The sequence below is a fragment of the Cucurbita pepo genome, chromosome 9 (assembly GCF_057944985.1).
Source record: "Cucurbita pepo subsp. pepo isolate OVF chromosome 9, ASM5794498v1, whole genome shotgun sequence".
In the NCBI taxonomy this organism is placed as follows: Eukaryota; Viridiplantae; Streptophyta; class Magnoliopsida; order Cucurbitales; family Cucurbitaceae; genus Cucurbita; species Cucurbita pepo.
In genome coordinates this window covers 11,567,008-11,580,025 of record NC_141806.1, presented here as the reverse complement: position 1 = coordinate 11,580,025, position 13,018 = coordinate 11,567,008, and the positions used below count along the sequence as shown (strand labels likewise).

At 40.5% G+C, this 13,018-nt stretch overlaps 1 protein-coding gene across 2 annotated transcripts; it reads right to left on the bottom strand.

The window, feature by feature from the left end:
- Positions 1–3,380: 3,380 nt before the first annotated feature.
- LOC111801794 (protein ALTERED PHOSPHATE STARVATION RESPONSE 1) lies at positions 3,381–12,660 on the bottom strand. 2 transcript variants are annotated; one of them, XM_023685950.2, is made up of 6 exons: positions 12,508–12,660; positions 11,036–12,373; positions 9,364–9,548; positions 7,214–7,437; positions 4,717–5,047; positions 3,381–3,954 (listed from the first exon to the last, which is right to left on the bottom strand). In XM_023685950.2, the coding sequence occupies exons 2-6, from the start codon at positions 11,802–11,804 to the stop codon at positions 3,502–3,504; spliced, it is 1,962 nt and encodes a 653-aa protein (XP_023541718.2). In that variant the 5' UTR covers positions 11,805–12,373; positions 12,508–12,660; the 3' UTR covers positions 3,381–3,501. The 2 variants fall into 2 exon arrangements, with proteins under 2 accessions (XP_023541718.2, XP_086982819.1); XM_087126693.1 differs by having other exon boundaries at positions 11,036–12,636.
- Between the last annotated feature and the right edge of the window lie 358 nt (positions 12,661–13,018).

The window sequence follows — 13,018 nt, the reverse complement described above, 5'->3', positions numbered from 1 at the left end:
TATAAACTCATTGTATAGAATATTGTCACTTAAGACACTCAACCTTATCTATATACTATACACCGTCTCCACGTGAATGGTTTGGATCAAATCATTTGTAATAATTACAAAGTGGGTCATATCAATAGTGTTATCAGGATAAGACACTCAACATTATCTATACAGGATAAGACACTCAACCTTTTTTATATACTATACACCGATTATTACTTGAACATAATCATCTTGCATATCAGCCACATACTATTCAAGATTACAATAATAATTTTATATTTTTCATGCAATACTACATAATATTGAATGGAAAATTGATATGTATGTCTATTTAATTCTTATCGATGCATTAGAATGGAGGATGAGATGTTGTGAATTGTGCTCTCAGTGATTGATAAATGATATCTCGCCGTTAAGCTTGCTTGAACGTATGTTGATGTTTTATGATTTTCATGTATTAGGTATTAGGTGATGGATAGAAATATCTCCTTGATAACCATGTATGAATATATAGAATATGTTTTTTTTTTTTTTTTTTTTTTTTTGTGTTTTAGGAGTTTGATAGGAATAGCTCTCTAGTAAAATAGGCATGAGAGAACCAAGCTAAGATTAAGACACCAGAGCTAGAGTGGTTTACACATTGACCTAGGTTAGACCATTTCTTTTAGACCTAGCACCCTAAGATCATGAGCAGCGATCAAACTTCTAGACATGAGTCCACCTAGAGATCGGATTAGCCCGAGGGGCTAACCTCAAGTATCCTAGAAACATGTAATGTAGACGAAACTGCCTAGACACTCCTAAGGATGTAAGCCTTCCATGGCACCTAAGTATAGTTAATAAAGCTTAATAGAACCTCGAAGCCACTTAAATGACTATTGAGTGAAGATTTGGGATAAGACTGACATTGCATTCTTTATAAATGTGTAGAAACCTCTCCTTAGCATACGCATTTTAAAAACCTTGAGTGGAAGCCTGAAAGAGAAAGCCCAAAGAGGACAATATCTGCTAGCGGTGGGCTTGGGCTGTTACAAATGGTATCTGAGCCAAACATTGGGCGATGTGCCAGCGAGTAGGTTGAGGTCCGAAGGGGGGTGGACATGAGGCAGTGTGCCAGCAAGGACGATGGGCCCCAAAGGGAGATAGATTGTGAGATCCTTCATCGGTTGGGGAAGAGAATGAAGCATTCTTTATAAGGGTGTGAAAACCTCTCCCTCGCATACACATTTTAAAAACCTTGAGAGGAATCTCGAAAGGGAAAGCCCAAAAGAGGAAAATATCCGCTAGCGGTGGGCTTAGACTATTACACATCACCTCATAAAATATGTTAGGATAGTATGACATCTAGCTAGTCTAAACATCATTCATGGAAGGTTAGTTGGCGACCCTTTCACAAGGCCACAGAGTCGCTTTGAATCTTGGGGAGCAACCTCCATGTGCCGACCAACTACTAGGTTATCAACATGGTCCCACACCCCCTTTCAGGATGGATTTATAGTACAGAGGTCCTGCTCAGGAGACCCCTAGTCATTTCCACCAAATAAAGACACTTGGTCATCTCGACATGGTACACTATCATGCCTAACACGAAGGTATGTGTACTCCCACCGCTAGGCAAAGGCGCCACTAGTACTAAGGGCGTATCAGAGGAGATAGGAGACAGACTTTGGTGACACCATCACACTTCTACTAGATTTGTTAAACTTTCTTAGTCGTCCTTGTAGTAGAGATCTACTAGGTTCTTAGGAGCGATTTAAAACTCATCTCTGTTCAGAGCTAACTCTTCAAGGCTAATCAAATTTTTTGGTGCACTCTTTAACATTTTTTTGGATTTTTATTTTAATTTACTTTGAATATTTCCTTATCGAAGACGCTTTCGTAAGCATATGAGTTCATGACTTCGTTTTATAAAGTCTTCTTAAATGAATGTTTCCACATATAGAAGTTATGTCATATGTGTGTCTGTTAAAGATATTTAGTAATAAATTATAGCATATATATTATATTTGATATTTTATTATAAGGCAAATATCTAATATTTACCTTATTATCATAAATATATTTCCATTTATTGTTATTTTCATTTATTACTATTTCCATATGCTTGTAATTTATTTTATTATAAATAAGATAACTTTCACACTATTTAGGTGTGGTGGATTAATCAAACATTCACATGGTATCAGAGCCTTTTCGGTTTAACAATCCCGATCCTTTCTTTTCAATGACTTTTGAAATCTTCTACCATTCTTCTCCACCACCACTGCTGGCTTTGACGCCGCAGGGGCAGTCATCATGGCTGCCACATGTAGAGCCGATTGATTACTCTTCGGCTCTGCTCTTTTGACCTCCAAATCACCCTTCGCCATACTCTGTACATACAACCTCAACTTTTTCAAACATAGCCTCTTTCATTTTCTTCCCAATTTTTCCTTCATCCTTCATCCTTCATCCTTCATCCTTCATCCTTCATCCTTCATCCTTCATCCTTCATCCTTCCTCCTTCCTCCTTCCTCCTTCCTCCTTCCTCCTTCCTCCTTCATCCTTCATCCTTCATCCTTCATCCTTCATCCTTCATCCTTCATCCTTCACAGAAACCCTAATCTTAGGATCTTCATCAGCGTTCTCTTCAGAAATATACGGAATCTCGACAAGCCCATCAACCTTTTGCAGAGATTTACCTCCGGAATCTGGGTGTCGCACTGGCCTCTTCGCCAACCAAGTTGCCGCCGCCCTTCCTGCCAAAATTGGCTCATTCGCCCAATGTGGCAACTCTTCCGACTGGCCTTCTAGCCAAAATTGGCTCCTTCGCCCAATGTGGCGACTCTTCCGGCTTTAACATTGTCTTTGTCCCTTGCTCTAGGTTTCCCCTTCTACTTCTTGTTGGGGTTAGACATATTCTCACCAAAGCCAAGGCAGCATCGTCGCTAAGCGACAATCCCTCTTCATGGGTTAGACGTATTCTCGCCGAAGCCAAGGCAGCATCGCCGCTGAGCGGCGATCCCTCTGCAATTTTCGATGGCCAAGAAAGTGTTTCTCTATATCTCCTCTGAACTAGGTTGTTGACATCTTCACGAAAAGTGTTTCTCAACCTCTTTGAATTTTTCAGATCCAAGCTTCACGTTCGTTCAATCCGACGCTCAGCTTGCGGTGGGATGTTAAGGATATTTAATAATAAATTATAGTTTACTATATATATTATATTTGATATTTTATTATAAGGCAAATATCTAATATTTACCTTATTACCATAAATATCTTTCTATTTATTGTTATTTTCATTTATTACTATTTCCATATCATTGTAATTTATTTTATTATAAATAAGATAACTTTCACACCTAAGGTGTGGTGGATTAATCAAACATTCAGTGTCGCTAGGCCCGTAGAAAGAAATTTGACATTTCATTACCTGATATAAATCTGGACTTCATGTTTTGATATGATGACTAAACTCATATTGAAGAACTTGCAGAGGAAGCAAATTCTGTTCTATGGGTAACAATCTCAGTTTGTAGAGCTCACAGTTGCATCATCACGACACTCTTTGGGTGTAACATGACTACAGACAGACTCCATAGCCTGTACAGAGGCACTAGCAAATCCCATAAGCGCCTGAAAAACGTTGGGAAGGCCTGTTTTCAGATGGTTTAAAGTCATGGACCGTCCAACCTCGACCGAGTTCAGATATTTGGCCTTCTCGGTATCGACAAGCTTCTTCAACGCATCGGTTTTTGCACGCTTTATTGACAAAGGATTCTTGGGGCTCAAACTCTCATTTCCATCGTCACACACAAAGCTTCCCCCAAGTTTTCTTTCCATCTCTGCCAGGGAATGCATCTCTTTTTGAAGTCTCTTATCCAGCTTTTCGTATTTCCTTTGGAGATTCTGTTCTTCCACTTGCTGGAGTAGCAGGGAGTTAATGGCTGACAAGAGATTCTTGATGGCCTCTGAAGCTGCCTGTAAGAAGATGGGGAGGGAATAGAGTGAATAATAATAGGAGAGGAGAATAGAATTTTGATGGTTCTCATGCATAAAACCTACTTAAAGTAGCCAATTTTAAAGTAGCCAATTTTCAATGAGTTAAGCGTAACCGCCTAAGTCCGTTAAGTGTAACCGTCTAAGCCCACTGCTAGCAGATGCTTTCACTCGTTACATATCGCCGTCAGACTCACGGTTTTAAAACACATCTGCTAGGGAGAGGTTTCCATACCCTTATAAGGAATGTTTTGTTCTCCTCTCCAACCAATGTGGGATCTCACAATCCACACCCTCCATGAGGGCCCAGTGTCCTCGCTGGCACACCGCTCGGTGCCTAGCTCTGATACCATTTGTAACAGCCCAAGCCCACTTTTAGCAGATATTGTCCACTTTGACCTGTTACGTATTGCCATCAACCTCACGGTTTTAAAACGCGTCTGCTAAGGAGAGATTTCTATACCTTTATAAGGAATGTTTCTGCGATGTGGGATCTTACAATCCACCCTCCATGGGGGCCCAACATCTTCGTTGGCAAACTACTCAGTGTCTGGCTCTGATATCATTACGTATCGTCATCAGCCTCACAGTTTTAAAACGCATCTCTTAAAGAGAGGTTTCCATTGTTAAAGAATGTTTCGTTCTCCTCTCCGACCGACGTGGGATCTCACATGAAGTAACTAACTAATGCATAAAACCTACTTAAAGTACCCACGAACTAAAAATTAAACTGAGAACAAGTACCTTGTCAGGTAATCTTTCAAGTGCATTCTGCCAATTTTCGCAGAGGTTAAGAACCACAGATGAACAGACACTCCGTCTATCATGATCTACAAGGAACTCAGTAAGTTGAGTCCACCTATGGAGGGTTTTTACGTACTCCCTCTGATATTTCACGAGATTGCAGAAGCTGTTGTACCAGACAGTTATCTCAGCTGCGAGCTGAGCAGTGGCTTGGCGATGGTAATCTGTACTTAGATTTACGTCATGGTTGTTAATCTGATGGCTCAACTGCTGGGAGATTTCATTCTGTATTTGATGGCATTCAGACATCATCTTCCACATGTGCAATAACCTGTACAAGAATGAAGCAGAAAAATGAATACGGATCTTTAACAAATGGCTAAAGGTGGAGAGATTATTTTAGCTCTGAATATAGTTTTGATAATCTTAAGCAGGTTTGGTTAACAACTGATATGCAGTCTTAAAAGATCTCCCCCAACTACAATAACACGACAGAATGAATGAAGATTAGAACATTTTAGTGAGGAGAATATATTCAAGCAGCCAAGTCGCCCATATGTTTTTTGTAAGGTGTTGGGGATGTTTCATTTCGTTTCGAATATCAAGTTAGTAGGATAAACCTTAGATGTAATAGCCCAAGCTCACCGCTAATAGATATTGTCCTCTTTGACTTTCCTTTTTGGGCTTTCTCTCAAGGTTTTTAAAACGCATCTGCTAGGGAGATGTTTCCTATAACGGCTCAGATCCACCACTAGCAGATATTGTCCTCTTTGGGCTTTCCCTTTTGGGCTTCCCCTCAAGCCTTTAAAACACGCTTTCCCTTTTGGGCTTCCCCTCAAGCCTTTAAAACACGTCTGCTAGGGGAAGATTTCCACACCCTTATAAATGGTGGTTTGTTCTCCTCCCCAACCAATGTGGAACATGACAATCCACACCCCTTCGAGGCCCAGCGTCCTCGTTGGCACTTTTTCCTACTGGCACACCGCCTCGTGTCTACCCCCCTTCGGGGAACAGCGAGAAGGCTGACACATCGTCCGGTGTCTGGCTTTGATACCATTGTAACGGCCCAGATCCACCGCTAGCAGATATTGTCCTCTTTGGGCTTTCCCTTTCGGGCTTCCCCTCAAGGCTTTAAAACACGTCTGCTAGGGGAAGGTTTCCACACCCTTATAAATGGTGGTTTGTTCTCCTCCCCAACCAATGTGGGACACGACAATCCACCCCCCTTCGAGGCCCAGCGTCCTCGTTAGCACTTTTTCCTTCCTCCAATCGATGTGAGACCGCCCCCAAATCCACCCCCTTTTGTGACCCAGCGTCCTTACTGGCACACCGCCTCGTGTCTACCCCCCTTCAGGGAACAGCGAGAAGGCTGACACATCGTCTGGTGTCTGGCTTTGATACCATTGTAACGGCCCAGATCCACCGCTAGCAGATATTGTCCTCTTTGGACTTTCCCTTTCGGGCTTCCCCTCAATGCTTTAAAACGCGTCTGCTAGGGGAAAGTTTCTACACCCTTATAAATGGTGGTTTGTTCTCCTCCCCAACCAAGGTGGGACATGACATTTTCACACCCTTATAAAGGGTGTTTTGTTCTCCTCTCCAACCGATGTGAGATCTCACAGTCCACCCCCCTTTGGGGCTCAACCTCTTAACTGGCACATTGCCTGATGTCTGGCTCTCATACCATTTGTAACAGTCACCCCTCTTCGAGGCCCAGTGTCCTCGCTGGCACTCATTCCCTTCTCTAATCGGTGTGAGGGACCTTCCAATCCACCCCCCTTCGAGGCTCAACCTCTACGTGATGTCTGGCTCTCATACCATTTGTAACAGTCACCCCTCTTCGAGGCCCAGTGTCTTCGCTGGCGCTCATTCCCTTCTCCAATCGGTGTGAGGGATCTTCCAATCCACCCCCCTTCGGGGCTCAACCTCTTCGTGATGTCTGGCTCTCATACCATTTGTAACAGTCACCCCTCTTCGAGGCCCAGTGTCCTCGCTGGCGCTCATTCCCTTCTCCAATCGGTGTGGGGGACCTTCCAATCCACCCCCTTCGGGGCTCAACCTCTTCGCTAGCACATTGCCCGGTGTTAGGGTCTGATACCATTTGTAACAGTCCAAGTCCACCGGTAACACATATTGTCCTATATAGGCTTTACCTTTTGGGCCTTCTCTCTAGGTTTTTAAAACGCGTCTACTAGGAAGAGGTTTCCACACCCTTATAAAGGGTGCTTCGTTCTCCTCCCCAACCAATGTGGGATCTCACATCACATTAGCATTGGGATTAGCATTGGGGTACAGAGGCGCATGAATGGTAAGCAAATCAAATATACAGGTGGTGAGGGAAAATACAAAGAATCACAATAGGAAAACTGAGGAGAACAAGAAGACAATTGTTCATTCTTCTTCATTCAGAAAGTCATCATTGAATATCCCTGTATACGTAAGTAAAGAAAGGTAAGATTTTCTTGCAATGGCTCAATTGAAAGGTATGTGCATTTACCCCGAAGTTAAAGCAACCAGTTGCGGGTACAGTTCCTCATCCATTAGCGCCAATATTGAAGCACAATGTTCACCTATAGCTTGCCGCAAACGTATAATGTCAGTCTCTAAACTCTCAACAGCCTGGAAAGTTTTCTCAGTTTTGGTCCGATCATAGTGTTCATCCTCTTGTCTTTGCAGTATCAAAGCTTTCTTCTCACGCTCCAAATTGGTAACCTCTTCTTCCTACAAAATACGAAGAAAATTTAAAGAAACGGGACACAAAAAAATTCTCAATAAAAATTTATGAAGCATACAGAATCATGTACAAGTCATTGAACAACAACCACCACCAGTATCAATATATCAATGGAAACTGCATTTAGTTGGCATCCCTTCATACTACGTAAGTTATGATCTTCAAAAACACTTTAAAAGAAGAATTTTTATTTTTTAAGAGCAATGAAGACTATGTTGAGGATGGTTGGGAGGGAGACCCACATTGGCTAATTTATGGAATCATCATGGATTTATAAGTAAGGAATACATCTCCATTGGTATGCGGCCCTTTGGGGAAACCCAAAGCAAAGCAATGAGAGCTTATACTCAAAGTGGACAATATCATACTATTGTGGAGAGCCGTGATTGCTAACATGGTATTAGAGCCATACCCTTAACTTAGCTATGTCAATAGAATCCTCAAATGTCGAACAAAGAAGTTGTGAGCCTTGAATGTGTAGACAAAAAGTGACTCAAGTGTCGAACAAAGGGTGTATTTTGTTCGAGGACTCCAGAGAAGGAGTCAAGCCTCGATTAAGAAGAGACTGTTCGAGGGCTCCATAGGCCTTAGGAGAGACTTTATGGTGTACTTTGTTCGAAGGGAGGATTGTGGAGTTGAGCCTCGATTAAGCCTCAGGAGAGGCTTTATGGTGTACTTTGTTCGAAGGGAGGATTGTGGAGTCGAGCCTCAATTAAGAGGAGACTGTTCAAGGGCTTCATAGGCCTCAGGAGAGGCTTTATGGTGTACTTTGTTCGAGGGGAGGATAGTTGAGAATTGTTGGGAGGGAACCGAATTAACCATGTCTTTTGGAGTGTAAACAGTAAGGTCATTGACCAAAGATAATTTTCATTGAAAATATTAGCTAAAACCTTGTCCCAACTTGATCAAGAATTATAAGTGGAACTAAATAGAGTGAAGTTGGATAAGCAAGATTCAGATAGCGAGTATGATAAAACTCCCCCTGAGCTGTTAGACATCCTAAAGAATTATGAATCGTGTTTAATTGGCCCATCAGGTTGCCACCACAACGGAAAATTAAGCACCATATAGAGTTACAAGAGGGAAAACAACCCGTGAATGACCAACGTTACAGATATGCACATGAGCAAAAATCAGAGATCGAAAGGCTTACCAGAGAAATGTAGGCTTCAGGTATTATCAAACCAAGCACGAGTCCTAACTCTAGTCTCGTGCTCTTAGTCAAGGAAAAAGATGGGAGATGGAGGTTTTGTGTCGATTACAAAGCACTAAATCAAATGACTCTTCCAAACAAATTTTCAATACCGATTCTAGAAGAGATGCTTGATAGCTTCATGGGTCCCAAGTGTATTCTAAGCTTGATCTCTAATCGAGGTTTCACCGGATCCAAATGAATGAGATAGATATCTAAAATACCCTTTTTTTTTAAACGCACAGTGGCCATTACTAGTTCTTCGTGATATCATTTGGGTTTATGAATGCACCAACAACCTTCCTTCTCATGAACAGTGTTGGTTCTTAGATTAAATGTCCGTGTGTTCTTTTTTTTTTTTTTTTTTTTCTCTTCTGTGTTTAACAGGCGATTAAGGTATCAGATACCTAACAATATTCTCAGGTCAGAATTAACATTTCTACTCACTCTTCTTATACAAGCAACACCAATTAGGAGACCAGCATGACAGAATGAGAGGAAAAGTGGACTTCATCTTGCATATGAGGATGTCTTTGAGGAGTTACTTTCCACATGCCAAAGTGGGTCTTAGGACATAAGGGGGGAAATGTTCAAATTAAACTACCCTATAGGAATACGATAAGGATGAGAAGTTTCTTCATGGCAACAGCGAGGAAAACAAAACATATATTCTGAGATATTGCATACCAGTTCATTTCAGCACGATTCTTATTTTATTTACCTTTACGTCTTTTTGAAGTCTTTGCTCTACTTCATAAAGCTTTTGCAGGGTGATACAATGAGCTCCAGGCCGACATGGTTCATTGGAACCACAAAACTCAACTGTATCTGTTGTAAATTGAAGTGAATTAGATGACCACCTCCGCGATAGTGCATTGAAGACCTTAGCAGAACTGCTTCTCTTCCCTGTAAATCATAGGTTGCAGAATCGCATAAGGGATTTGCAGAAAAATAATGGGAACTGATGATTGTCCTATCCGAAAACATTTTAAGACGAGTCAACTCAGGATTACCATCAACCACATGAACAACTCTCAGAGAATTCCCACTTGACATTTTCATCAATGACATAGATAAAAACTAAAGAACAAACATGGATGCGTAGTACATGTACATGACGAAGATCATAATTGATTAGATTACAAGTTTCGTCTCCGTCTCTAAATTTTTTAGAATTGTGTTCAATAGGTCTCTTAATTTTGAAAAGTATCTAATGCTTTCGTCTGATAGGTTCTTCAAATTTATAAAGCAACTAGCACATTCTCAAAATTTTTTCTTTGAGTCTAGGTTCAGGATATATAAAACATATGTTAAACTTCATATTATCTGAAACTAGGATTAGACAGAATTCTGAACTTTTTGGTTATGTATTTATTTTGCCAAACCTAGAAGTATGCATCTCAAAAATAAGAAAAAGCACATGAAATCCATGAAAAGAATGTCAAAAAACGTCTACCAGAAAAAAGTTCAGAGAAGTTGATTGAGACATCGACCTCAAAGCAACAAATATCAGCATAATAAACTAAAAAGAGATAAAAAAAACAAACAATCCGCACTTCTCGTGCCCTTTGTGGAGCTTATGGCTGAAAAGAAATAAGCTACTATTTTAGGACAAGTCTACTTGATTATCTAACTTTTGGTCTATGATAAAGCTTAATCCTTCTTCATAGTACATTAGCCTTAACAAATTCTTTTATAACTATCCTCTCTCTTTTTTTTTTTTTTTCTGTTGAGGATTGTTGGGAGGGAGTCGCGGGTTTAGGGAATGATCATGGATTTATAAATAAGGAATACATCTCCATTGAGGCCGATCGATTTATAAATAAGGAATACATCTCCTGTCTCCTGGATTTATAATTAGGGAATACATCTCCATCTCCTGGATTTATAATTAGGGAATACATCTCCATTGGAGGCCGATCGATTTATAAATAAGGAATACATCTCCGTCTCCGTTGGTATGAGGCCTTTTGAGAAGCTCAAAGTAAAATCATGAAACCTTATGCTCAAAGTGGACAATATCATACCATTGTGGAGGTCTCATACCCCGGGCTTTAGTCTTTTTTTTCAGTTTTTTGTTTCATATAAAAATAAACAACAACAACATCAGCATACCAAATCTGCTAGTGTTGAATGCTCCCAGAGTTAAGAACAAATACATCGTTAAGGCACAGACTACAATTGCAAGAGGGATGTAGGGGCAGCACGCTCAATATTAGCCTCATCAAATAAGTTCAGCGCCATAATCAAAGGGAAGAAATAAAACCATACAAATTCTATTAGTTAATGGGTTCTTTTTTGAACAATCTCTAAGAAATTCAAATATGAAAGCTGTAAATGAGATAAACTGCACAAAGAAGGCAAAAAAGTGGACAAAGAAAGAGAGAATTTACTCTTGTTTTCCCTGAAGTTATGTGGCTGAAAATCATTTCCAACGCTGATATCAATAAGAACAGCTATTTCCTTTATACCGCTGGATGCTTTAAGAAAATACTCATCGAGTTCCTTCACCACAGCTCCCAACGTTTTCTTTTTCTTCCATGATATCATGCCCATGTCTCTAGCAAATTTCATATGCAAGCTAGTCGTAGAAGAACTACAATTCACCAAGTCCCTTTGCTCTGGATTCACAACATCTTCTACAGCTTCTTCCTCAAATTCACTCCTAGTTTCAACCCAATTTTCCTCTTCAACTGGTCCAACAATTTCACTTTTCTTTTGTTGATGCACAGAAGAATGCTCAAAAGGATCCCAATGCTCCCAGGATGAGCTCAAAATTGGAGGTGATGGGGAATGATCACCCTCATCATCATCATCAGTAACAATGCTTCCTTCTGGGATAAATTCATCTTTCCGGCCATCTTCAGCTCTATGCTTCCTCAAATCAGGGCTAAACGGCGGAGGTGGCGGTGGAGAGGGAGGCAAGGGAGGAGGTGGTGATGGAGGAGATGCCAAGCCATAAATAGTATCTTCAAACTCCAATGTTTCGGACTCAGTAAATTGTCTAAGAGTGGCACCTGTGTTCTTCAATGCCCGCAAGTAAATTAACAGAGCATCTGCAAATTCTTTTCTAAACCCTATTAACTGTTTCATTAGCTTCTTCCTCTCCCTACATGTCTTCACTTTCTCCTCCTCATTGATACTTGAAGCAGCACAACCCATTTCACCAAATGAATGGCTAATGGAAGATATTGGCTATGGAGTTTCAATCACAAACGCAAGCAAGCAATTGAAAGACGATCAAGAAGCACAATGATTTGGGAGAAACCCCAAACCTAGAATTAACTTAAACAATGCCTCAGAACTCCATTAAAGAAGCTGCTCTCCAACCTTGATTTCAGGTGATTACAGAGCTCAAAGAAACAGCAAAAAGAAGTTCATAACCAGCAAAGCCCCAATCGCCAAATTACAAGATCGAAGAACAAGGGAAACAAAAAAATACCACCGAAACTTGACGATGCTTTTCTTAGCTGAGGTTCAAACTTCGACTCCTTTTGCGTTACGATTTACAGCGCTTGATTGGACAAGGATTCATAACAAAAGACAACGGAAGATGGAAAAGAATCAGTTCAAAACACAAAATCTGATTAATCTCACAACCAAACAAGCTCAGAACAGTATCGCAGAATTATTTTACTCCAGGAGAATATTTAATTGATGAAATGATGGAAAAGAACATTAGAACAGTCGCTCTGACATGTAGAAACTGCCAGCCGCAGAATCCGCTGCCCCTATCACACCCAGAAGAACATCATCAACCATAACCAATCGATAATGCGACAACCACAGATGATTTCTGAAAAATCGTCAAACAGAAAGGGAAATTTTCAGTAATATCGAGAAGAAGCTTGTGATTTCTGAGTACCTGAAGCAGAGTGCCGCCTGTTTCTGTTCGTCCTCTACACAAAATGGAAGTTTTAGAGAGAGAATGCGTGAGCTCGAAAATCGAGAATCAATGGGGGCATCCAATGACTTGGAAAGCTTATCTTAGAACCCACCAATTGCAATTATCCATAATCATCATCATCATCATAACCACCATTAATGGCGGTTCTCTGTTTCTTTCTTTACACGAAGAATTTACTGTGTTCAAAAGGGGGATTGGTCCAAAATTCGTATGATTCTGCTAGAACTTTCAACGCAAGATTGTTCCATTTCAACGAGAGATTTCTTACAATTACTTTGTCTAAGCATAACAAGATAATTAATATTCATAGTGGTAACAGTTAGATGGGTTGGACGATCAAAGTCCTAACTTAGAACATGATCATAAGTTTATAAAAGTAATACTCTCTCTGGGTGGTGAGACAGTGTGGATAAGTCAAAAGAAAACTCATTAGAGCTTATGCTCAAAGTGGACAATATCATATCATTGT